At 40.4% G+C, this 27,951-nt stretch overlaps 1 protein-coding gene across 4 annotated transcripts in view; it reads left to right on the top strand.

Annotated features, from left to right (window-relative positions):
* The window catches only part of RPIA (ribose 5-phosphate isomerase A), a 37,114-nt gene extending 10,397 nt beyond the window's left edge, over positions 1 to 26,717 (top strand). For 2 of the 4 annotated variants that reach the window (XM_063459815.1, XM_063459814.1), the window contains exons 2-10: positions 136 to 267; positions 2,090 to 2,150; positions 10,089 to 10,144; positions 10,703 to 10,762; positions 11,579 to 11,643; positions 12,018 to 12,086; positions 13,246 to 13,387; positions 15,402 to 15,501; positions 25,916 to 26,717. In XM_063459815.1, coding sequence (XP_063315885.1) covers positions 175 to 267; positions 2,090 to 2,150; positions 10,089 to 10,144; positions 10,703 to 10,762; positions 11,579 to 11,643; positions 12,018 to 12,086; positions 13,246 to 13,387; positions 15,402 to 15,501; positions 25,916 to 26,013 — 744 coding nt within the window. In that variant the 5' untranslated portion in view covers positions 136 to 174 and the 3' untranslated portion in view covers positions 26,014 to 26,717. Of the gene's footprint in view, positions 1 to 21; positions 41 to 135; positions 268 to 2,089; positions 2,151 to 10,088; positions 10,145 to 10,702; positions 10,763 to 11,578; positions 11,644 to 12,017; positions 12,087 to 13,245; positions 13,388 to 15,401; positions 15,502 to 25,915 lie in introns of those variants that run through there. The other 2 variants (XM_063459817.1, XM_063459816.1) reach the window with 2 other exon arrangements.
* Positions 26,718 to 27,951: the final 1,234 nt, after the last annotated feature.

Raw genomic sequence — 27,951 nt, 5'->3', positions numbered from 1 at the left:
CATACAGTCAGATGCTTTGTGCTTCTCACATTTGTAACCTGTATGTTGTCTGTATGAATGAAAGCTATGTAGGTGCAATTTGTGAATTAGGATTGCAATAAAGTAACTATAATGCTACTCTGTCTTTTTGTTTAGACAGCTTGGACCCCAGTCTTTTTTTATTAAGGACCTTGCATGATCCAGCGCCGGCTGTTCACTACCGTCAGCAGAATGGTTGAAGAGGCCAAGAAACTTGCAGGATATGCGGCTGTAGACAACCACGTGAAGGTATTATGTGCTGTGTACCGAGGGAGGGCCGGGTATTATACACCGCATTGTGTTTAATCAGGTGACATTACTTTGGCAGAGTTTTTATTAGACGTATCAGGGCAGGGATGCTTTGCTAGCCTTCTGTTTAACTTGTGCAAAATCGCTCATGTGTATAGTTAAACCGTGTGACTGCCAGGAAGCTAAGTACTGTACATATCTTAACCCCAAACCCTTACAGAGGCAGCACATTTAAACAAGGAAAACACATTTTCTGCTTTAAGATATCTCTTGAGCATGTGAGTAATGGGGATTGACAGATACCATTTTTCCAGAGCCGATACCGAATATCGTTCGCCTTTTGGGCTCATTGCCAATAATTGGTGCTGATATTCTGTGCATTTAAAGTTTTGAAGAAGTAACAAAACTTTCTACACAAATCTGGTATTAACTGAACATGCTGACAGCGGTCACACTCCTATCATGCTCAGGCATCCAGTACATCTCCGATCAAAGCATGTACAGTGCTGTTACGGATAGGAGTCTGATTGCTGATTGCCGCAACCACACTCCTATCACTCTGTCAGCTAGCCGAGTACATTACAGTAGATTATTCCCAGTCTCGCCTTCAGCTGAGCTCCGCATAGAAAGGGGTGACGTGAGGCCACGACGTGGTGCTTCATTGGCTGGCGGCTAGAGTTTCTGGATGCAGAAAACAGCGTGTGGTGACTGGGTGTGCTAAGTCATCAGTAAATTACAAGGTCAATACCGATTATTGGTAAAATGTATATAGGCTCTAATAATCGGTGGAATTGATGATTGGTCTGTCCCTGATATGTTAGTTAATAGGTAATTGACAAATTATATCCTTAATGGATTACATCATCCAAAAACACTATTTGGGGATGTAGTGAGTTAAGCTGGTGTAATCCATTATTTACCTTTTCCCTAAACGTTACCTGTATCCTCAGCCCAGGCTTTTTCCCCTCCAGTATTCATATTATGTCCCTTTATGTTATGCATTTGAGAACTGCCATCTTGGCTATTTTCCAGTCAGCCTCTGTTTTCTCCTGCATTTTGACATTATCAAGGTCAAGCTGTTTACAAACCGCATGAGAAAGTTACTGAAGGCAGGTTTAACTTTTATATTTAAAGGTTTAAGGAGTTATGTTGTATTTATATTGCAATGTATAGATTCCAGGCTAATTCAATGAGTTTGAATTTAATGCTCAAATATTTAAACCTGTTCCTGCAAGGAGCATGATTTCTGTGAGTTATGTACAAAAATGTGTGCATTTATTTTTATTTTATTTTTTTCAATTAATCTTAATAAAAGCAGAATTCTTGTTCCCTTGTGGATTTTTCTGAATACGCATTTTCTTAATTATATAACATTATCGAAAGCAATTTCTACACATGAGCAGTGGTGTGGATGGAAAAATTACGACACGGATCTTATATCTGATCTTCCTGCTTCCTCGCCTGTTTGCTCTCCTGTATGAGAAAAGAAGAATCTTATCACATCCATTGACACAAAGGGTTTTACCAGCATGTTGAGACTGGTTTGTTCCTGCACGTTCCAAATGGCACCTTGGCTGTAAAAATGTTAAAGCTCAAGAGTTGATGCCATTGCTCTTTGTCAGTTTCCCGTGCCTCTCTAGCTATAGGGATTATAATATTGCTTGCAATATCAAGTCATGCATATTTATTTTACAGTAATATCGCCTTTTCCAAATAGCTTTGTGCAGACTCAAGCAGTAATGAATACTGAAATTTGAACAGCATGATACACGGGTGTATTAACCTGGTTTGTGACATGCATTTTATTTTCCCTTTCCCTCAGAACAATCAAGCTATTGGCATTGGAAGTGGATCTACGATAGTCCATGCAGTAAAGCGACTAGGTACGGTTTAAACAAACCCTGTTTTCAGTTTGTGTGCTTTTTAAATTTTTTTTTATTTATTTATTTATTTATTTATTTTTAAATACATTTTTGACTGGTATGAAATGTGATTGGATTAAACCAAGTTTGATTTGGCAGCTGCTTTTGCATCCACACGGATTTCTTGTCCTGTGTGTGTATATATAATTTCAAAATCTTGTTGTAAGGGTCCTATACCACCAGTACATTTATTACTCTAAATAGCGACTAACCCCTAACAGGAAAAAAAATGTAGCATTGGAAATCAAAAAAATAGCTAAATTGTTTTTGCATTGCACTGTGGATTTACAGAAATGGATCCGGATTGTGAGAAGAAAGCCGACCCTAGAGCAGGGGTAGGCAACCTATGGCACATGTGCCATGCATGGCACTCCAGTAGTCTTTGCACGGCACTCAAGGCTGCTAGAGCCAAATAGGCTCTGGCCTATCAGGAGTCCCAGTGAAACTTCAGATATCTGCTAATACAAAAAGGTGGTAAAGGGCAATCCTCGATTTAAGCATTGCAGCACATAGATAAAGTGATCTCAGATCACTTCCTCCCAGCACTTGTGAATAGGAATTCACACTGGAGTAGAGCGACACGCAGCTGCTCCAGCAGGTCCTGTCCTTGGCCTGTACCTGGTCCTCACTGGATCCCAGGGAAGCCACCCACACTGCTAGATATACACAGAAATGCAGAATAACTCCCTTCATACCAATAATACGAACAGCCCACACACAATCCGCACAAACGTAACACCACTAACAATCCACATACATGCACACATCCCCACATGCAGCCTATATGCAATACCCCAAACTACCCAACACACAATGTGACGCATCCATCCACACACACAACTCTACAAGCATCCCCCAGCCCACATTAATAGGTATCATACACAATACCACAAACTACTAATGATCATATACAATATAAAAGCTCATATACGCACAAAGCAACTACAGTATAAATAACACAAGCTGAATACGGCAACATACACACCTCAATAAAAAAATAAAAAAAAGACCCGCACGCTGCGGGACATCACAGTGCTGGTAAAAGGTTGCCTATCCCTGCCCTAGAGAATTACCAATCCCAAGCAAAGCCTGGAAATGGGTAGAGGTTCCAGAAGAGTTTTTTTTTTTTTTTTTTGTCAATCTTTCTTTTATTGAAGCATACAGGATTGGGTAGAAAAAGGGAGGGAAATGTAATAAACGGTTTACAAAACAGGATTAGTATATCGACATTTTCAGAGAACTACATTTCCCGAGTGACCATGCCTCATTTTTTGTTTTTTTATGGAATATATTCATGATCACTGCATGACGTGTTAGAGAGTCAAGGGAATAGCAAAATACAATATAATTACCTAGACATGCAGTTAGTAAATATAGCACGATTTCAGGCTGGATTCGCTCCAATTTACATTAGCATAGGGGACATAAAAACATGCGAAATGTCGGTAGAGTAAACTAGAAGTAGGTAAAGAAATTGGTCTTGCTTAGCAAACGAGAGTATTAGAGTTATATGAGGGTCGCCATCTAAGTTTAGCATACAGGATATATTAACTCATGAAGCAAAACCTAGTTCTGCATCAGTAAACATACGTGGGTCACATAGGGTGCCCTGGCATGCGCCGAGAGGCTAAAGGAACATTACTCAGCTAATGCCCCCACATACCAATACAACTGATAAAACTTAGGTGCAGTAAATAGTAAAACAAAACATAAGGTTAGGTATATCTCTTAGGTAGATTGCTTAGGTAATATTGCGCCAAGTTGTGAGTGTCCGTCAGCTTGTGGTCTGGCCTTGTATGATCGGGGTCTAGGTTTCATTCAGCCGATCCCTGTCAGTCTTATGGTTGGTGGTGAGCAAGGGAGTAATCGGTAGTTCAGCAGCGGAGGTGTCAGGTGGGTCAGCACGGAGGTGGTTGGAGTACGGCGCGGAGCTTCACCCCAGCTCCAGGCTTGAAGTTGGGCCCACACCTTGTGTCCACAGACTCGGATACGGATACGGATACGGGGCCGGGTCTTTCCCGTTGTGGGCGCTTTGGAGGGCCCTGGTGGTTCTCCGCCGCCGGCGGCGGGCGACCCTCCTGCGGTGTGGTAGGCGTTTAGGAGGGAGTCTCCTGTTGGGCCCCTGCCTAGAAGGGCTCTCCGCCTGTAAGCATATGGCGGTTTTGCCCGGGGAATGCCCGCTTTGTCTCGCGGCCTCCCGCCTTTCCCCCATCTCTGGTCGGTTAGGTGGTCGTTGTGCCGTCCGCTGCTCCAGGTTTTCCCAAAAGCTTTGCAGCAGGGCATCCAGACGTTCGTGGAGGGGCTGATGGAGAGCAGGCTCAGCAATTAAGTTTGCGGACGCCATTTTGTGGGGCACTGCTTGCTGGTTCGGAGCATGCTGTGGAGTGTTGTCCCCGTTTGCAGCATTTGTGGGTCGATGATATCTGCTAGTAAGGACCGGGATAACCCCCACCGGTCCTGGGGGGGGGGGGAGGAAGTCCGATACTGCGGGTGCATCATGATTTGGTGTGCTGGGAGAGCGGCCGTCTCTCGCCAGCCCAGTGAGGTGTAGGCCTCGGTCCTCCGGTTCAGCGGTATGGCAGGCATATTGTCTCGGAAGGTGTCCCCCGGTACCTCTGCCCCAGTGTAACAAGGTAGGGTGAACTGGGGTGCAGGATTTGCGGAATGCACCGTTGATTTCTGCCTTTAACCGTGATCCGGAGCTCAGAGTAAGCACGTCTGTGCAGCTCCCCGGTCAGGCTCCGCCCCCGGTTCCAGAAGAGTTGTGGTAGCACATGGCTTTTATTAATATGGAAACTGGAACATTTGTCGAGAAATTCGGAGATGGGAATGTTTGGGCCAAGAAGGTAGTGGGAGAAGCCATGATCAGTCCCAAAGCAGAGGTCAGTGCATTCAACAAAGATTTGTAGTTTTGAGAAACAAGGCAAGGATCAGAAATCTGGGCTTTCAGTGAAGCAGAAGGTAGGAACCGCAAGTGGGCTGCAGAGTAACCAAGAGCAGAGCTAAATGTGCTCTTGGGTTATTTAGGCAGAGACTGTCTAAAGCGTGTGTATGCCACAAGAAAATACCTCTGATGCTTCGCTGCAGCTAATTTGGCCTCAATTATGGACACATGATGGTCTGGCATCATTCCTGTGCATTGTCAGGCATGATTAACACATGCGTAGTGACTGATGCTTGATGTCGGTACTGCCTCAGAGTGACTCGGGAGACTCCTACACTACTGGGCACCTTGAGGATGCTGAAAACCAGGTACAGTAGGTCCTCTGGGGATATGTGACAATGTAGCAAAGAATTAAATATCTGTCAGAGATCGCCCAACAATGAAAGTTTTCAATCAAGAAATTAATTCTTCGAATTGTTCTCATGTTAGATGCAAGATTAATATAACACGTGATCTGGATAGTAGAGCAATACAACGTATCCACAAGAACGCTTTAAGATAAAGCGATCCTGTGAAATAAGTAACTGTTTTTTTGTGACTTATTCCTATTAAGGAAAATAAGTTTCAAATTATGTTGGGCTGAATGATTAAGATGCAGGATTGCTTTGTTATAAAAGGATAACTACATTTCTTATTTACTAGCTTAAAAGGCTGCAGTTGTATAGCTTGCTAAATGATTTTCAAAGACTTCTGGATAGACAGACTGGTAACAGAAATGAATAGCAATATACACTCCAAGCATTATAACCGTAGTGGGCACATAAGGGACCCAGGTAAGTTGTCAAGCACCTCTTAACGATTTGACAACTTACAATGGAAGGGGGCCAGAGCCATAGTGTTTCTGTTGCTTTAACGTTTTATCCTTTTTTCTAATTTGAGGAAAGCCTCATACCGACTTTGTTTCATTCAGGAGAATGTTTACCTTACCTTGCTTCTTGTTAGAAGATTCTTCCCCTGGCAAAAATCTTGGGCACCTTTTATAAATTTCACTCGTGTGGTTTTCTTTTTTTTTTTTTTTTTTTGGTGTGGTGTGTGGTTTATTTTTGTGTGTGGGGTTTTTTTTTTTGTTCCTTTCCTTGCCGGTCTAAAGCCATAATTCTAAAAATGTACATAGAGGTTGAACTCTGTACAATGTCTGTTATGCACGTCCCTCCTCTGCTTTTAATAGCTGTGGGAGTCCTTTTTTCCTTGGCTTACCTAGATAGTTCTCGAACATGGACATTACAGCAGAATCACTACTGAAAAATGCATGTCCTAGGTGTGCCCCTAAATCCCTTATAGATTCCTTTATATAATTTGAATCCAGAATTGATTCCTTTTGGGTTGAGCACCCCACCCATCCACCATAGGCACTGCGTTGGAAAGTCTAAATTTGAGGAGAATCTCTGCAGTTTGCATGTTTGTCTCCCAAGTTGAAATTAGTGTAGGACCCACCAATATTGGGGGGGTTCTGTGACACTGTTTCTCTCTTGAATAAACTTTTAGATCTCTATACAAAATGTTTTTAGCCTCCCTATTGTATTATTCCAATAGTTAATATTACTTTCTTCAGCGATTTATCCAACAATTTTAATTCTGTAAGCTCACGCAGAGTATGTCTTCATTTTGTAAATGTGCATGATTTCTACATGTGTAGTGTTGTCATTTCCTTCCCAAACTGATTGCAGCAAAACCCACGAGAGCCAGAATTCATGCTAGCTTGTACTGTTAAAGCGTTATGGAAAAGGCAGATTTACAGTTACTCACCTGCTACTTTTGGGTGAACATTGTAATCCTCTTCTGGAGCTGCAGCGAAGTACTGGAAAGTGCAAATTGTGGGCTAGGTTATTATTAGATGGGATAAACTTACTAAACTTCATGTTTTATAGACATTTCCCCATTGCCTTCTATGTAATCAATGCTTACAAGAGAGAAACTCATCTTGTACAATCTAGTCCGTAATCCTAATCTGTAAATACCTTGATATAGGCGTTCTTAATATTAAGCAGAAGCAAAATTCCAGGATTATTATCCATGCAGATCTGCACTTTATCAGCCACTTAAAATGCTAGAATTATATCACATATAGCACTTAAATAATGTGAGTTACTAGATTTGGTATCTTGTTTTACCTTCAAGCTAAAACATGCAGAATTTGATATCCATCAGGTCAGCCTTGTACTATACATAGAGAGAGGCAACAACACACGTGTGACCCATATCACATCTATAAAACTAACGGGATATCTGTTACTACAGTAACAAAATAATTACTATATGGCAGAAATTCTAATCATTCAAACTCCGATTAGAGAAGGACACACTAACAAACTATTTGAACTATGAAAACCTAATGCCATTCATAACCAGCAACACTAGAGGGCGCCATACTTTTAATATTTGTATTAGTAGTGATCAATACAATGACATTTTAAATATAATCGATTTACTGTCAGACTTGCCACCAGGATGGGTATATTTAGCTGTGGTCTATTTAACTGTGATGGTGCTATACAGGGAGTGCAGAATTATTAGGCAAGTTGTATTTTTGAGGATTAATTTTATTATTGAACAACAACCATGTTCTCAATGAACCCAAAAAACTCATTAATATCAAAGCTGAATATTTTTGGAAGTAGTTTTTAGTTTGTTTTTAGTTATAGCTATTTTAGGGGGATATCTGTGTGTGCAGGTGACTATTACTGTGCATAATTATTAGGCAACTTAACAAAAAACAAATATATACCCATTTCAATTATTTATTTTTACCAGTGAAACCAATATAACATCTCAACATTCACAAATATACATTTCTGACATACAAAAACAAATCAGTGACCAATATAGCCACCTTTCTTTGCAAGGACACTCAAAAGCCTGCCATCCATGGATTCTGTCAGTGTTTTGATCTGTTCACCATCAACATTGCGTGCAGCAGCAACCACAGCCTCCCAGACACTGTTCAGAGAGGTGTACTGTTTTCCCTCCTTGTAAGTCTCACATTTGATGATGGACCACAGGTTCTCAATGTGGTTCAGATCAGGTGAACAAGGAGGCCATGTCATTTTATACCCTTTCTTGCCAGCCACGCTGTGGAGTACTTGGACGCGTGTGATGGAGCATTGTCCTGCATGAAAATCATGTTTTTCTTGAAGGATGCCGACTTCTTCCTGTACCACTGCTTGAAGAATGTGTCTTCCAGAAACTGGCAGTAGGACTGGGAGTTGAGCTTGACTCCATCCTCAACCCGAAAAGGCCCCACAAGCTCATCTTTGATGATACCAGCCCAAACCAGTACTCCACCTCCACCTTGCTGGCGTCTGTCGGACTGGAGCTCTCTGCCCTTTACCAATCCAGCCACGGGCCCATCCATCTGGCCCATCAAGACTCACTCTCATTTCATCAGTCCATAAAACCTTAGAAAAATCAGTCTTGAGATATTTCTTGGCCCAGTCTTGACGTTTCAGCTTGTGTGTCTTGTTCAGTGGTGGTCGTCTTTCAGCCTTTCTTACCTTGGCCATGTCTCTGAGTATTGCACACCATGTGCTTTTGGGCACTCCAGTGATGTTGCAGCTCTGAAATATGGCCAAACTGGTGGCAAGTGGCATCTTGGCAGCTGCACGCTTGACTTTTCTCAGTTCATGGGCAGTTATTTTGCGCCTTGGTTTTTCCACACGCTTCTTGCGACCCTGTTGACCATTTTGATTGAAACGCTTAATTGTTCGATGATCACGCTTCAGAAGCTTTGCAATTTTAAGAGTGCTGCATCCCTCTGCAAGATATCTCACTATTTTTGACTTTTCTGAGCCTGTCAAGTCCTTCTTTTGACCCATTTTGCCAAAGGAAAGGAAGTTGCCTAATAATTATGCACACCTGATATAGGGTGTTGATGTCATTAGACCACACCCCTTCTCATTACAGAGATGCACATCACCTAATATGCTTAATTGGTAGTAGGCTTTCGAGCCTATACAGCTTGGAGTAAGACAACATGCATAAAGAGGATGATGTGGTCAAAATACTCATTTGCCTAATAATTCTGCACTCCCTGTAGAAGGTAATGCGTGTGGATCAGGGGACACTTAAAAGCTGAAAGCTTAGCGTGCTTGTGCGGCATACATTTTACCATTGAATGGTGGTCATTTTATCCATCTTGGAAGGATAGTAGATTGCATTGATCCTGCAGAGAGTTGAATTTTGAAGAAGTCTGTCAAAATGTCCATTTGAAATATTTTTTAATAATGTGACTGCCTTTGCACTAGGTGTAAATGCCGACTCTGTTGCATAGTGCTTTTGTTACCTGTAATGTTTTTAAATAGTGTTTTTTTTGTTTTGTACACTAGATGTCACTGTTTTTTCACATTTTACACCTATAATGATAAATTCTTTGACTGACCGGGTTCTTCAGTAGACTTTGAATTTTAGCAAATTAAATCAGATTTGGAATCCTCCTCTTTGTCAAAATGTGTTTTTTTTTTTTTCTCTTCCATTTTGCAATTCAGTATTGGTTTTCTAAAATTCAATACAGATTTTGTTGCAATATGCATATATATTCTACATTATCATATATTATACATTATCACCTGATTTCATTTTAACATTATTCATATATGACTCTTGCGTGTTAATAAAAAACTTTGTTTAGGTATGTGAATTTTTATTTACTGTTTCTGTACCTCTGATACAGTTATTTAGTTGATCTTACCTTTTGCTTTCAAAGGAACACTGATTTTAATATCACTTCTCCTCAACATTGGTGCATTACCCATGCCTCACATAAGTACATTACCCATTGAACTGTTATGTTACACAGAACCGCCATAAAATGCCTTCCACGGGGAAATGTATTGAATGCTGTCCATTATCCTAATATCTCCTTATTAAAGGAATTGCACAAGTGATGGCTCTACCCTCTGATAAAATGCATTAACTGGAGTGGGTTTTTGTAACTAACATAGTTTGTTTTACACTTACAGCTGAAAGGGTGAAAGAAGAAAATTTGAATGTTTTCTGTGTCCCCACATCTTTCCAGGTGACGTTACATTGATATTTTATTTGTTTATTTTTGTGTTTTTCTGTCAGCAATGTTGTTTAGGGTAACCATCAAATTAACTGTGAACTTGTATCATGATTGAGTGTCCTTGCTATAAGAAAATACAATCCAAAAATAATTGTGCTCGTTATTACCATTTCCTGTGTCCCACTTAAAGGGGCACTCCATAAGCCCCAACACAAAGTTAGCTTAATGAAGCAGTGTTGGTGTATAGATCATGTACCTGCAGTCTCACTGCTGAATTCTCTGCCATTTAGAGTGTCCCTTTAAGACCACATAGCAGCATTACAAAAATAAAATTACTCAAGCTTCTCGTCTCCTTATTTTTGAGTGACTTACAATGTCAAATGATTTCTACAAAAAAGAAAAATTCTAAAAAAAACCAACTTTTAAAATTTAAATTTTTACCAATTTGCTGCATTGTATGTTCTGTTCTTTCCTTCTGCTTAATCCATCTGTGATAAATCCCTTTTAGAAGTTTTGATGTGGTAGTGTGTTAATCAAAACCTCAAACATGGCATTGATTTTGTTGCCCAGGCACGGCAGCTGATCCTTGAGAATGACTTAACTCTGACTGACCTGGACCGGCATCCTGAGGTAAGGCATAATAAATATGCATACCCTTTGCAGTAATGTAACTGGTGGTACAGCATGCACCAGAAACCTATTCTAAATGCTGTTCTATTTCTCTGCATTGGCCAAGTGTATATACCCATAGTACCAATTCCAGATGTTTTCATCAGTTTTTTTTCAGCCTCCCTTTTTGGGAAATGTCTCCCCCTGAATGAGTTGATTACCAGTTTCTCAAAACTATGAAAAACTGTGAAATTTTAGCAGTTTAGGTTTTTGTTCCTATTCTAAAATGCCTTGATGGCGCTGCTCAATGACCGGCCTAAAACAATCATCGCAATCTGGTTTGTAAAGAGTATCAAATTGTCATCTTCAACTTATTACTGGTAAGAAGTCTTCGTCCACTTTATTAAATAATTGAAGTAATGATGCTGCTGAAACCATCTTATTTAGCAGTTTCCATGGAGAGCAAAGACCAATCAATTTGGAGTGTTGTGTACTAAACCATGAGAATGTCCAGACTTCGTACTGCAGGCTTACTGGATTATCCTGCCTGACAGGGTTAAATTTATTTTTATTTTTTAATTTTTTAACGGACTACGTGCTGTAGTAGTGGTTTGGTGCTGAGTGTTCATTTAATTATTGTTGCATTATCCTTTGTTATATATACTTATGTAGCCTAAATTTTTTTTTTTTGTATTTTTTTTTTTTTTTTTCATTTTTTTTTTTTTTGTGCTACTTTGATTTTTCTTTTTTCTTTTTTATGGTTCTATCTCAATTGTTTTATTTTTTTTGAATTTTTATTTTATTTCTTTTTATTCGGCAAACTTCCTCTTTACGCAGCTTGATGTAGCCATTGATGGAGCAGATGAAGTGGACTCTGACCTCAACCTAATCAAAGGGGGAGGGTAAAGTATAAACATGTTGTTTTTTTAATTATGTCACTAAAAGTGTGTGTGTATTTTTTTTTCTTTATTTTTTTTTTAACCCTGGCCACATGAGTTGCATTCTAATTCCGATAAAACTTTTTTATAAAATTTTATCGTGCTCCTTTGTCTTTAGTTTATGCATTTGCGAGAAGTTTAGCCAAAATGTGAGGATTCAGTTTTATTGAATTTGGATGGTGTGTACAATGTGGTTGGCAGTGAATTTGAGATCAAAATGTGTGCATGGGTATGTATAATCAAATCATAATTTTAACCCCCAATCACCCTAAAAGGAGATTTTACTGTACCATATGCGGGATTGTAGCACTAATAGTGTTTTTCTTTTCTGGTTTTAGCGGCTGTTTAACACAGGAAAAAATAGTTGCTGCTTGTGCAAAATCTTTCATTGTGGTTGCAGATTTTAGGTAAGAGGCGTAGTTTTCTTCTTCTTTTGGAAATGTTTCAATGGCAACACGAGGAAGGTGTCACTCGTAAATTAATGAATATGGCACTGTGGGATGGTTGTAGGTGGATGCTTAATCTGTATTTTGTGTTTTTTTTTTTTTATTTTTTTTTTTTTTATAGCAATCTGGGAATTATTCCCAATAAAAAAAAATTGTTTTGGATTGCCAAGCCCACCATGATGTGATGGACACAACACTATGTTGTGTGCTCATGACTTACTTTTGTGTATACTCTTAACCAGTTAATCACCACCAATATGTTAACTCTACCTGAGATCAGAGATTTGTCCATTTGTAAATCAAAGTCAAAAACCTGTTAGACCCCGGTGTTCCCACACACTCTAGTCACTAACCCAAGGAGAATGCTGAATAATGGTTCCCTGCTTTAATCCAAAATGGTCATCAAGTCAGATTAGGAAATAGAACATGGCATCATACAAATCATTATTCCTGAATTACTGCTTCTTGTGTACCATGTTATGGCACACAAAATTAGCAGTTCATAAACTTAAAATCTTTATAAAAAATTAATTGCTGAAATTCCAACCAAGTCAAAAGATAGGGACTACTTTGTCTCAGTATTTTTACAACACTCGACAAAAGGGAGAAAATGCTCTTTCTGTCGAGGATCCTGCAATCTTGCGAATTCCTCCATAGACCTTAGTGTTGTACTCTTGTTCACGTGTGAGAGTTTAGCACGGACATTGGCTCCTGGCAGCTAAAGCACCATGAGCTGAAGAGTACCGGATGGAAGATCATGGCGGCCTTGAGAGATGGGGGGACATGGGGGGATGGGGGGACACCATCAACTCTCAGCTGCAATGTCACCGATGGGGGGACATTGCTAATCATACAAAGACCCCAGATGGTAACAGAGCCACTTTAAATCCCTTCTCATGGGAATATAGGATCCCTGGGTATTGCTTGTTTGGTCAACATGTCAGTTTACAACTTCAACATTCGTGACCCGGTGATGGATATATATTTGTTTGTGTACACCAGCAGTAGTCTTTAGGAGCCTGTTTTATTGTATTGAATGATTGTGTATTTTCTGTAGTTTTTTTTTTTTTTTGCACTATTTAAAGTTCTTAAATTGTATCTCGTCCTTCTTTATTTATAGAAAAGATTCCAAGAATTTGGGGGAGCAGTGGAAAAAGGGCATTCCTATTGAAGTTATCCCAATGGCTTATGTGCCAGTATCCAAAGCTTTACAAGGTCAATTTGGTGGTGTTGCTGAGCTGAGGATGGCCATTAGCAAAGCTGTAAGTTATTCTGGTCACATACTGGGTAATGTTTCTCTAACTTACAAATTTCAGTAACTGTCCAGGCAAAATTCTGAACTTACCCAAGTTCGTGACACAGGTAAAACGTAAATAGGTCTAACTTTTACTGATTTCCTGTGCTACTTTGTTTTTATTTCTCATCGATCTTCGTTTGTGTAAAACATGCCTTACTGATTGCAATCACACATAATGTAAGAATTGGACATAATCTTGCATTTACTGCACTTGTTTCACTAACTTCCCATCATATATCAGGGCTGTGTTCTTTGTAGACTATTTTCAGATCTAAAAAAAAATTGAATTCTTTAACAGAACACTCCAAGCAATCCTTTCTGATCTGGGCACTGCCCCCTGTCTCCTTAACTAATCTGGAGAGCCAGAACTTCCATAAGCTCTCCTGAGCCATGCCTGCAATGCTAGGTGCTTGGAGTGTTTCTTTAAGCATATTACTGATAGTTCATTTACTTATCTTCTATCTGTACTTGCTGCCTATAGTGTTCGTGAATGGCTAAAACACTAGATATTCTATTTTTTTTCTTTCACTTTTTTCTTTTTATTGATATACAATTCGTGTTCTGTCTGTTATTTAATGGTGGATCATGTCTTCAAACGCTATAATTCTTCAGAGTGCCATTGCTCTGCCTCTCGGTTACAATCTCCTCTTTATATCTTGTTCATTGCTTGGACAATTAAAGCCCTTCCCATCTTAATGCATGTTTCGTGCTCTGTTTGAGCAACCAAACACTCGTATGATAAATAACGGACATTCTCTGATGTCCCATCTCCCACCCATAGACTGTGTCAGGGATAATTAAGCCATGTTATGCTTTCAGGGCCGTCTTTAATTTTGATTCGACCCTGGGCAAGCATTTACTTGGGTCCCCCTGACTACATATAGATACACACAAATACACTACCTGACACACATGCAGATACACACTGACCGCATATAGATACACACAAGAACATACAGATACACACAGACACTGACACACACTTAGACACACACACACACACACACACACACACACACACTGACATACACGCAGATACAAAGGTACACACACTGACTACATATAGATACACCGACACATGCAGACACACAGATACACAACCTGACACACATGCAGATATACAGATACAAACAATGACACATACAGATACACAAGCACAAATGGACAACATACAGAGACACATTCTGACAGACGTACTGACACAGACAGCCATACTGAAACACACATACACAAAGACACACTGACGGACTCACACACATAGACATACAGATACACTGACAGACATACTGATACATATACACACAGACAGATGGGCATACTGAAACACACATACACTGACAGACATATTGACAAACACCGACATACAGAACCACACGGACACTGACAGACTCACACATAGACATTGTCACACATACACACAGACAGACATACTGAAACACACATACACATACAGACATTTTGACACTCACAGACAGCCATACTAAAACACACATACATACTGATCCACCCAGACACTGACAGACTCACACACACACAGACATACTGGCACACTAACCGAAAAACACACATACATATATACTGACACACACACACTTTGACACTCATTCAAAATTTGATAACCACTCTCCAGTTTTTTACCTTTTCCTGGAGGGTGGCTTCCCCGGGGTCCAGTGGGCTGGCTGGGAGTTAAGCTCTCCCGTCCTGGCCCCCTCCTGAACAGCTCCTTCCTCCTGCGCGGCTCCTGTTTCTGTGGGAGGAAGTGACGCGCGGCTGTCACTTCCTCCCAGTGCTGCCGTAAAGCAAGGGCCCGGTCGCGCTGTTAAAGCGCCACAGCGCCCGACCGGGCCCCTGCTGACACAGGCCCACCGGGCAATAAATCCATAGTTGTGTCTTCCATTCTTAAAAATAAAAAAAGTATTTGCATTGATGTAACTGGTCTATTTTTATTTTATGTATTTATTTTGTCTATTCTTGTTCAGGGTCCAGTGGTTACAGATAATGGGAATTTTCTCCTTGACTGGAAGTTTGATAAGGTTCACGACTGGAACACTATCAACACAGCAATTAAAATGATACCAGGTATATCTTAAGCTCTTACAGAAATTCTAACTGTACTGTAGAAAAAGGGAAACCAATACACAAAAGTGCATATCTGTAGAAAGTAATTTTAATTTTTTTTCCCCAGTGTTACAGCAGTACTCCTTTGTAAAGACTTTTTTTTTTTTTTTACAAATTTAGAGAATTAATGTAAAAATACAGATATGCGCTCTCCTTGCTAGACTCCCGACCCAGGACACAATGCACCAACAGCCTACCGAAATCCACCATCACTATGCCTCACATCCCCTCACCTTCCTCCACTCCCCCTCCCCAAGGTGAACCCCTCAGGGTAATTCAGACGTGCTAGGCTCCCCCTATGGCCAACACGACTGGTATCACCCCGACTATCGTCACTTACGAAACCACCTTGACACTACAACCCTCACTTACCCCCGACGAACTGTAAGATCTCCTATTCCTTGGACGTCTTAACCCCACCGTGAGCACCAAACTCCAGACACCCACCCAACAGGAGCTCCCACAGGGACTTGAGAGTGCCCCACTGCAGACACAGCCACCTTACCCAACCAGGGGCATCCCCCTCGCACGGACAAAGCACTCCACGATGACCTGAACGACACTCGGGGGTAGGCAATAGTGGCACCCTCCTGCTTGGAGTGAGGGACCACAATCCCATGCTATTCACGGCTCTGGGGAGAAACTCACCACACACCATACTATACACACAACCACACACCATACACACAGAAACCTAACATTATTTGCTAGCATCACACTACTAACTACATCACCATAAAACAAAAATGTGCCCTGTTATGCATGCTCCAACCTTGATGTTATATGTTGATTTAATCGCCGGCAATTGCTATTGGGGCACTGCCAGCAAATACGTACAGTTTATTCTATGCACCAAAAAAATAATACAAATATGCGGATTTGTTTATGCAGATGTTTTCACGATTTTGCTTACCGCGCCTGTGTTCCTTTTGGGACTAGATCGCAGCCACAAATTTCACAACACCCTCATCGTGGCATACTGTTTTTAAAAGACCACTTACGTTGTTTCATATGGGGCATTTTGAGTGTTTTCACTTGAACATGTAATCACAATTGGCTGTAAACTTATGCGCACCAATACCCTACATGTATACCTTTTGCCAAGTGTTTAAGGAACTTAAAGCATATCTACTTAATGTTTGAAACACCAACGAGGGGAGGCGGGGACTTCGTATTGCCCCCATCCATAACCAGCTCCTGGAGTTTATTTAATAAACGAAAACAGAAAGAGGGGACTGTATCCTAATTAACTATTGTAATTGTTCACCTCAGCACCCACCCAATGCCAGCAGGTGGGGGCCATAATTATGGGGTGGTGGTTGGGCACCTAGTGTTCTCCTCTTGGCCACCACCACCAACTCAAGTGAACGATAATTTATAATTTAATAATATATATATTATTTTATTTAAAAATTTTTTCTAGTTTTTTACTACAGTGATTTTTTTTCCCTCTCTCACAAACACTACCTTGCATGTTACATTTTATCAAGATATTATTTTCTCTTTCACCCATCACTACATCTGTGTGACCACTAGATGGAAGCAGTCTCCTTGAAGTGTTCTATTCTATTATTCACAGCAGTCAAACATTTGAGACTTTTGGGGTTGCTGTAACTCTAATGTTGCTAGAACATAGCAGATCATGTGCAATATATTTTTTGGGAAAGTATGTTTATCTTGTGTTTAAATATATTTGACAGGTTTCAAATATAAGATAAGAATATTGGCTTAAACATAGTGTGTCTGTACAGTAATGTTTATGGTGGCAAATATCATTACAGCATTAAGTGAAGCATTATACCCCCAACACTCAGACACTGGATTAGATTAACTGCCATCACATTCATACAGGCTTCCTTACAGTATCAAGCTAATGGCAGCATTTAAAGGGACACTATAGGCACCCAGACCACTTCATCTTATTGAACTGGTCTGGGTGCAGTGTACCTGTCCTGCAATATGAAGCCTTGCACTTTTAGATAAACTGCAATGTTTACCTTGCAGGGTTACAACTGCTTCTAGTGGCTGTCTCACAACTAGCCACTAGAGGCGCTTCCTGCAAGTTCAGGGTTTGTATGTGCGGTGAGGTTGTAGGTGACTGGGGGTGGGGGAAGATGTTGTGGGGCTGTTTTTGGTTGAGAGGTTGCTTGTGGCCCCACGACAGCTTCTTCCACCCCCCAGTCACCTACAACCTCACCGCACATACAAACTGTGGGAGGTGTGGTGGTGTTGGGTGGGTATGTCCTAGGCGGTGTTGCATAGGGGCAGTATATTCTGACCACTTCCCATGTGAAAAGAATAATCCCTATAAAGATTCTCCATTTTGACTGGTGACCATTTCCTTTCAATTTTGTTGTTTGTTTTTTTTTATTTTTATTTTTTTAATTATATGTCCTTTTGCGGGTAAATAGTTAGTCTGAACTGCAATAATCACTCAGTGGCATCTCTTCTAGGCACGCTTTTTTTCTAATAGTAGATAGTGCCCCCTTTGCCCAGCACATCCTGAATTATTTGTGGTATCAATTCAAGTTGCTGCAGATGTGTTGACTGCATATTCAAGGAACTTCTTTGGATTGAGATCTGGAAGCTATGAAAGCCATTAGAAATCCACTAAACTCAATGTTAAGTTAATTGAAGCGACTTAGAGATTACTGCTGCTTTGTGACGTGACTAGTTATCACGCTGGAACAAGCCATTAGAAGGAGTACACTGGTCATTAAGGGATCCACATGGTCGTCAGCAAAACTTGGGACATTTAAACAATACTTATTTGGTATTAAAGGAATACTCCCAAGTACCAGAACTACTATAGTGCACTGTAGTGTTTATGGTGCCAGGGGTGCTCTGGCAATCCTCCCATTATAAATAGTCAAATTATTTTTATAATGGTTTGATCTGGGGTTCACTAACTGGACTAGCTTATTGACCTGAGAGTGTCCACTGACCCTTCTCAACCAGTGAGCTAAGCCCTGCACTGTTGGCTGTGACGGAAGAAGTACATCCAGAGAGGAGTACCCAGAGGACACTTTTTAGAAGTCAAAGCATTATAGAAATCATTTAAGGTGCCTACTATGTGCCAAGAAAATATTTCATTACACCACCAGCTTTGGCAGTTGACCCACACCCACTGCAGGAAGACACAAGGGCTGTTGCGTTTTTTTGTTTTGTTTTTGTTACTCCAGACTCTATTTGCATCTTGCATTAGAAATAGAAAGATTCAACCAGATTACATGTTTCCAGTTTTCCTTCTGTTGTTGTAATCCATCCATTTCAAGATTTACAGATGATCAGCCATTGTGGAGATAAACTATCACATCCAGCACTAATAAAATCATGATCAAAGTTGTTTAAATCAAGGGGCGCAGCTAACGCATGAAACTAAACCGTTGCCATTTCTTTAAACTCCTCACGGGCCCAACAAAATCCACCTAATATCTCCTTCCCGACTTGCCATCAAGCTTTGAAACCACGAAAACTACACACAGGCCACTTTACCGCATCGACTGATGCCCTTTCAGTACACCCAGAGGAAAAATAAACAGAGGCGCAGATCTCTGGCCTAATGCTACCCGACGCCTCAAGGCCTAGACTCGCTCCTTGACTCCATCGGAGTACACACTCCAAACATCCCGGAGAAGCTCTGGTCGCCCCCGCTGCCCGACACTCCAACTATGAAACATCGAACACAGAAACCCGACACGGACATAGGGGCTATACAGCCTCGAAGACTCCAACAACAGAGGTTGACCACGCCACAGTGGTTCCACCCTCGGGGACAGAGAGCAGGGACATGGAAACCGGGCAAACACCCCACCATGAGCCATCCCAAAGCTTACAGCAGGCGGACAGCATGGCACTGACCACTAAAAGTGACCTCAAACTAACATAAAATGATGGCGGCCGACCTTGCACTTGTATGCACGGAAATTCATGCAAACACAGACCGCATAAAGGCCATGGAGGAAAGCATCCTGGATGTCCATACTGAGGTGTCCCACCTCAAGAGCCCAGTACAGCAGCTCAATACTCTCCACCAGGCACTCGCACACTGGCTGACAACCCTTGAAGATCAGCTACGGCGGAACAACATTAAAATCAGAGGCAAACCAGCGGCGGTAGGAGCTGAAGAACTCCCGCATTATACCCAGAGGCTGTTAGCCGCCGTACTCCCACCAGCGGTTGGAAAAAGTCACACTAGACTATTCCGAATCACCAGCATGGCCAAGCCCTCCAATCCTGAGCCATGGGACGTGATTGTCCGCTGCACCTCTGCGAATGACAGAGGCCATATTATGGTGACAGTACAAGGTAAAACCCCACTGCAGTTTGAGGACTCCTCATTAAATTTCTTTTTTAAGACCTAACTAGGGCAACGCTGCAGTGTTGCATACAAATGGGCCCCATCACGACTCACCTCCAAAGGAGTGCCATACCACTGGGGAATGCAGTGCACCTTACTCGTAACCCGGAACAGAACTACCCACACACACCGCATTCACTGAGGCGCCAACACTCTACGCAGCCCTTCGGATAGAAGCACTTGACCTCAGCATCCCTGGAAGTACCACGAACGGAACTCGGAATCCTGAGACGGTGGTCCCCTTTGTGCCACGACATGGGAGCCTCTCCTAAACAGAGACTTGACTATGGGAAAAAATCCGGTCGGAACCCACTGACCCGGCTCACACACAGCCACGGGACTTAGCCATGGATAACCTTATTGTATATTTTTTTTGTTGTTTTCGCTATCTACATATTCAGTTTCTCCCTACCACCGAGTATAACAGAGTTATCAAAGTTATTGAAGCCCAGTAGCCCCTGATGTTGCGGATCTGATTACCTTTGGGATTAACCCTGTAAGTGTATATGATATAATCTGCCATATGTTATTTATGTTGGTTGCATTGGTATATTTGGGCATGACAATTTTTTTATTTTTTTTAATTTTTTTTTAAATATCATCTTAAGAGCTATGGAGAAACGCTGAGTTGTGAATGGATTAGAGGTGCTTTCGGTTGGATGAGATGGACTAGTGAGGACTCGAGTGTAGACTAGGAATGATTTGGATGTACAGTTGGAAATAAAGAATGTGATTAGTAGAAGTAATATTACTAATGCAATTTGAATTTCAATGTTGAGAAACTATTGTTTCTCATTTTAGAGATGACTTCATCAGTAGTAGACAGGGTGTAAGTGATATGAAGAAAGCTAGGGTAAAAACAATCAGGAGAGGAAAGTATTTGTTTTACTACAAGCAAAATGGGATAATTTAGGTGAACGGCTGTAGCAAGCACCAACATCGAACCCTTCTAATGCTTCATTCAATGGAAGTTCTAAGAATGGTATGAGCATGAATTCAATTTTGAAAACATTAGGGTATGGTGAGAATCACTTGTAGTATACACTTTTGAAAAAAACTAGAATAATCCACAGGGGAAAAGGGTAGTACTCTCCTGACATTATAGTATCTCTAATATGATGTTGGCAGCCCTTGTATCCATGGTAAACATGCACGGTTCCGCATTCTCTAAATCTCAAGCTGATTGTGCTGTAACAAAATAAAATAAAACTAGAAAACACAATCACAAAAACATAACGATTATTGCAAACTGCTATATTTACCTCCATTACTGTTGGAAGGATTCCAAATACAATCCCTGTGACGATCCGAGGAGGAAAGGTCATATTAGTCGTAATATGCAAGACATCATTTTCACATTCTGTCATGCACTGTAGTATTTGAATATATCATTTTACTTTATGGAATAATGGAAGTTTTTATCTTTTGTTATTTTTAAGTATTACAGTGGGCAAAACTGCACATTTTAAAAGCACGATTTGGGTGATACATTGACTCTTGCATCAAAACATGGCATTCGGTCTGGACGATAAGGATGTAGTTCTAAAGAACGCTGGCATTGCTAATGTGGGAGGGGAACATTGTCATGCAGGAGCTAAACACATCAGTCAGAACACTCATTGTTTTCTATGGGGACTTTCAGAATTCTGACTTTATCCTGTAGATCATCTCCCCAAATCCCCTTCCCCTGCAGACATTTGAGTAAAGTAATAGTTTCTGGAAGTTGTAATTCCCCTCCTCAACCTTTAACGTAAGATCGCTTTATAGCTGGACTACTAATACTACTATTGGAACTTCCTGATTACCTGAACAACTTTCTTATTGGAGAAACACTGCAGACTGGAATGGAGCTGTAACCTCATTGCCTACAGTAATCAGCCAGGAAGAAGTATTTTAGGCCACATGCCATTAAATGCATAATATATATCTTAATATCTAAAATGTCCTACTCTGGTGTCCTTTCCACATTTTGTGGGATACCGATTTTTTTTTTTTTTTTTTTTTTTTTTTCTTTTCTTTTTTTTTTTTTTTAATTGTTTCAAAATAAAATAAAAATTAAATGCATTTATTTTTGCCAATAGTTTGTACACAAGTGCTGGCAAAATGAAGTCCCACGAAATAGGTTTGTTTATTGTGATTTTTTTTTTTCTGTTCTGCTTTAAACTCCAAATATCTCACTTGTGATTGCTGTGATATGGAATCCTTGGAACAGAGCTGTTACCAACACTGCCTGCACCTATTCGGCATTTCTCGCCATGTAATAAGCGATTGCCTAGAAATGCTGTAGAGTTGCTGATGATTCAAAGTGTTCCAGAGTTATAATAGACATTTGGCCAATGATCAAACTGTAAACAGCCGTACTGTGATCACTTGCATGCATTGCGGAATCACTGGGGGGGGGAACCAGATTTTTGTTTTGGTGAAAGGGGTTAGGATCCTGCAGTGGAGCTAAACCAATCAATCCATACATACAGTCATGTGCGAATCTCTAACAAATGGTAAGAGCGCACTTAATCAGAGGGTACATGCACCCCAATTGTGATTAAAAGCAATTAAATAAAAAAAGTACTTTTTTGGTCCAGCACAGCCTCAGATAAAAGTTCTTTTTTTGGTGCCCATGGCAATTGGGCTTTTGTTTTTAGCACCCAATAATGGAATAGCTTTCATCAGAATCTATGCTGAACCATCCAATTTGTATTTTATTTATGCATTTTATACATTAATATCTTTTTGGTTTTAATTTTTGACAGATCAGCCATTGGAAGGCATTCTGTCATTCTCTGATGTAATACACTATAGTCTAGTAATGACCAGTCATCAAAGAACATCTGCTGTGTGTAGTCTGCTTATGTGTCACAAAAACAGGTGCAGGTCAAACATTGGATATAGTCATCCGACTGCTTCTGTTGCAATGTCCTCAGCTGAGATTAAACTCATTCTAGTTTCTCCTTGTTCAGTAACTGATTCATTGTTTCTTGGAATGGATTGTTAAAGTTATTTATTTATATGTAGTTTTCTGTTAAGCAGGGTACTTTTTACTAAAAGACCCAAATAGAAACATTGCCCATATACTCCCACTACTCCATGGGCAGCAGCAATGGCTACAGTGTTAATCAGCCCAAATACATAGAACAGAAGCCCAAAAGAGTTACCTGTACTCTTTCCCAAACATTTAAATAGCTAGTGGGATTTTGTTTTTCTTTTCTTTATTTGTATTGTGCACATATTAACAGACAAATTTGGTATGCCACAATAGCGATACCTAACGTTATTAAAGGAACAACGGTAGCCTGGCATGCATTTAAGTTGCACATTTTATATTTTTAAGTGTTGTCGTTAAGGTGGAGTATTGTGTGAAACAGGCTATGTGTGATGATAGGTAAAGAGTCGGCCGTCCATCTCCGGGCACTATTAAGTATCTCTGGTGTGTTGTGGTCTAGGTCTAGCTAGGTTACAGTGGTACTGTCTTCTTCGTTCTAGTATGCGTCTCAGCTAGTGTTTGTTCCGGAGTGGGTTAGTAGTTCGCTGCTGACTGCCTCCGGTACTAGTCAAAGTAGTATTATATGTACATAGGTCTTAGGAGGTGTGTGTGGGGGGGGGTGTATGTGGCTCAGGGTAGGCTGTCGAGCTTCGGGTGAGCTGTTTGTGTGTGTGAGCTCTCATATGTGTATATTTTAGTGGGGCTGGAATTTATAAACGTGGGACGAAAATGTGTAAAAAGATGAGCAGAAGAATTGGCATTGTAAACTGTTGCCCTAGGCAGTGTCTGAGGACGTGGTATTAGAGAACTGTCTGTCTCAATAATGTCCTCAGGTGGTCGCCGCTGCATATCCTCCCTTGTTCGGCTGTCGGTGGGAGAAAGGGATCACTGCTTCCGGTTTCCATTGGTGTGGAGTGCAGCCTGCTGCCTCTGCGCCGGTCCATGACAGGGCGTCAAGATCTCTTATCTGGAGCTTGTTTCCCCCATGCTGGATCATTAAGGTACGGGATTGCCGCCACTGGTATGGAATCTGCTTTTGTTGGAGGAGTGATGTAAAAGGTCGGAGCGATTGTCTCCAAGCTAGTGTGCTCCCTGATAGGTCCGGGAAGAAAGTGAGAGACACGTCTTCAAATTTATATGGCGCGTGGTCTCTGACCGCCGCCGTCACCGCTGCTTTATCTCTCCCGCTCATTAGCTGGAGGACCATGTCCCTTGGTACGTTGTCTGGTGCTCGTGGGGACTTTGGTACCCGGAAGAACCCATCAATTCCCACCAGTTTGCCTTGTTGTGGGGTAAGTATAGTGCCTAGTAGGCACCTTAGGAAGTGCGGTAATTCCGCCGTCGGCATGTGGTCCGAGATGCCCCTAATTTTAATGTTGTTTTTCCGCCTCCAGTCTTCCATGGCGGAGAAGTGGTGTTCAGCCTGTTAACTGTGTCGCTGGCGCCCCCTGACAGCCTCCTGAAGTGTGGCAACCTGTTGGGCTTGGGTATCGGACGCGGCTTCCAACACCACCAGTCTGCCCGTAAGTCCTTGCAAATCTGTGAGGAGTAATGTAACGTCCGTTTGGATGCTCTTCTGGAGATCCGCCAGGAGTGCTTTCAGCACTGCTGCCGTCAGTGGTGCATTGTCTTGCTCGGTGTGCTTTTGTGCTACTCTTGGGTTCGCAAGGGGGATCTCGCTTTCCTCATCAGGGGACATGTCGCCTGAGAGGTCAGAGTACGTTGCTGGGTAGTCGACCATCTTTGGTCTTGTCACTCCACTTGCCTGCCACAGCATGTCTCCGATATCGAAGCCCATCTGTGTTTTTTCCGGCTTCATCTTTTTAGATTTACGACCCATGGTGTGTCCACTGTCTCGTGGGGGGTTCCCCGGTTGTGGATAGCTTGATTTTAGGGTCTTGTGAGGTATGTTTATGGGTCCCGTGGTCAGAGCTCAGAAAATGTGCGGCCATTCAGCTCGGCTGCTTGGCTCCGCCCCCCCGGGAATTTTATTTTTGGTATCACATCAATGGCTGTTTAAGTGTAAGCACAGGTAGCTCTTTTTGGTTTCTGTTTTATATATTTTGATTGTGGGAGTTTAAGTGCAGGACTTAATTTTGCTTTTATTTTTTTTTATTTTTTTATTTGCTTCTCTAATACACAGCCATGTTTACCCTGTTAAGATATGTATAGGGGTTCATAAAACTACAGCTTTCTGTCTGTTTTTTTTTTTCTTTTTTTCTGAAATCAGGTGAATTGTTGGCGTAGGACTCATGTAAGAGGTTTGCCTTGATATGGCCAGTGAGCTTACACTTGAATTACAATCGATGTGATATAAAGAACCCCTTAAGGACACATGACGTGTGACATGTCATGATTCCCTTTTATTCCAGAAGTTTGGTCCTTAAGGGGTTAAATGTGCCTTGGGATTTGCGCGAGAGCACAGGTTACTCCTTTTTGGTTTCTGTTCGAAGACCGTTAATTGAATCACACAGTTTTTATCAATTGTTCTAATAACTGTAGTAAAACCGTAATGCTTTGGTTTACATAACGGCAACACAAAGATACGTGCTGTATGCTTCCCCTTTGAATAAACCGCTTAGTGATTTGTTTTAGCCAGCTGTTGGAGTAGATGCTCTAACTATCAAGATGTAGTTATAAAGTGCCAGCGGATTCCAATTTTCAAGATCAAAATCTTCACACAGAATACACATAATGATTGCTAGGCGTTTAGTTGTTACTTCATCACCATCCAGCTTCTGTCTCTGTAGTCAGGATAGGTTTCTATGAGTAGAAAATCCCTTGTCACTGCTTGGTTGACCATATGCGTATATGTATGTTCCAAAAGGCTTTCAGAAACCTGTATAGTGTGACTAACCTTTTATTAATGGACCATAGATTTTTATTTTTGTTGTTGTTGTTGCTTTTTATATATTTTGCCTAATTCTAAGTCTAATTATTCTGTATGTCAGCCCTATTGCATTCAATTGAAAAAAAAAATGCTATTATTTTGTGTGTTGAAATTTTTTAATTTTTTTTTTCAATCCTCTCCCCAGGTGTGGTAGATACTGGCCTCTTCATCAATATGGCTGAGAGGGTGTATTTTGGAATGGAAGATGGAACAGTTAGTGTCCGCGATAAACATGCCCTCTAATTCCTAAGTTGCCAGCCGTTCTCTGTTGTCATGGAATGTTTGTGCCAAGTAGACTTCTACTTTCTTCCCATGTTCCACATTGTGTATTTCATTTGCTGTTTTGTACTCTACAGTTTGTTTGTTTTTTTTTTGTTTTTTTTTATAGTTTTTTCCACAAAAATGGCATACAGGCATCTTAATGGGTTATGACTTGCTTTGATGACCACACTTTAAACTTTTAAGTGCCAAGTGAAGTGTGTATTGTACAATGTGCCATTTGCTGTGACATTTAGAACATAACCCTTAGCTGTTTCCACCGAATCGGCTACTCTTGTGCCATTGAAAGGGTAAAGAAAAAAACAATTGTATTTCCATATTGGTTTTGAAAGTTAAGTCAAAGAGTAAATAGCTGAAAAATGCAAAAAAAATTAAAAAAAAATGTACAATGCACGGTTCTCGAACATTTTAAACCATCATTGAAACACTTGTATATTTTTTTTATGTTTATCTGTGCCTTATGCAGTTAATTTCTGTTTTTTATATTTTTCTGTATCTCTTTGCTATTTCAAGTCGGTGCTTGACATTTCTAGGCAATGCCCTATATTCCTGCACTGTGGTATGCCGTCCAATAACTACATAACAAATGGGAAATAAACTTTTTTGGTATCGTCCAACCTGCAAGTACTAATTTAGGTATTTTTTTTTATTTTTTTTTATTTTTTGTTTATATAAATTAATCAAATTTTCTGTATGTATGACACACAGCTGGCAAAGTACTCCTGCCTCGGTACTTGGAATTTAATAACTATCCCTCCAATAACAGATTACTTACGGAGTCTGTAAAGCACAATTGTTACTGCTGCTTCTGTATCCATGCAATGTAAAATAAGGTTTTGTATTCTGCAATAAAGTAGATGAAAACTTAACAAACGGACTGTTTTTGAATTCGTGACATGCCAGTGGTCAAATTAAATTGTGGTTCTCTGTGTGTTTTAGTCTGTTTGTGTGTTAATAAAATAATCATTTTGGCCTAACGTTACCCACATATATGCACATATCTAGATTTATGCCAGATTGTAAATATTTGGAGGACCCTCTTTATTTACCATGTTTTAAAAGTATTAATTATATAATATATATATATATATATATATATATATATATTTATATTACAAACAAAATGTGCCAAAGTGTAGTTATCATCGGTTTAATCTTTTGATACATTTTAATACTATTTCACTAAGCAGGAACTTTCCGTCCTTGCATGTTGTGTTTTCTGTAGAGAGGCTTTTTTTTTTTTTTTTTCTCCTCTATACAGTTCTTGCTTGCTGAAACACACACCTGTTTGTTTCGGTTCTAGAATGCAAATGAACTATCTGGTTCTGCTTCTCTAACTTTTACAGCTGTTTTAATATAAACTTTATTGCTCAATCTTTTATTTTTAATTGTAAAAAAGAATAGGCCGACAGGTGTTTATGGATCTAAAGTTGTCTCAACTTATAATAAAGACTTTAAATGATCTCCTAAAGATATACATGGATTAGTTATGGTCATCCGTCTAGTGTGAGGCACAATTAGAATTGGTCATAACACAGGCATATTGGAATCATACTGAGGAGCCTTTGAGTCAAGTAAATGCGTTTAATTCAATTACATTTTATGGTTGATTCTATCAAATCAAACCCAAAGCTTGAATCTGTAGCCAAATGCCACACATCATCGTAGGTTGTGGATATTTATCATGTTTTATAGAATGGTCTGTCTTAATGTATTGATCACCGTAATTACTGAACTGGCCAAGCATTTTTCTGAATACAACATGAAATAGGTGGATATTCCTCATTGGTATTTTGTCCATGAATAATGCTTAAAAACACCTGATTCCTATTGAGGTGTATTATAAAATGTAGTCTCAGATAATAAACGAACAAGTGTCATACAACAAAAAACAGAAATAAG

The sequence above is a fragment of the Pelobates fuscus genome, chromosome 6, assembly GCF_036172605.1.
Source record: "Pelobates fuscus isolate aPelFus1 chromosome 6, aPelFus1.pri, whole genome shotgun sequence".
In the NCBI taxonomy this organism is placed as follows: Eukaryota; Metazoa; Chordata; class Amphibia; order Anura; family Pelobatidae; genus Pelobates; species Pelobates fuscus.
This window is presented reverse-complemented; position numbering and strand designations above follow the sequence as displayed.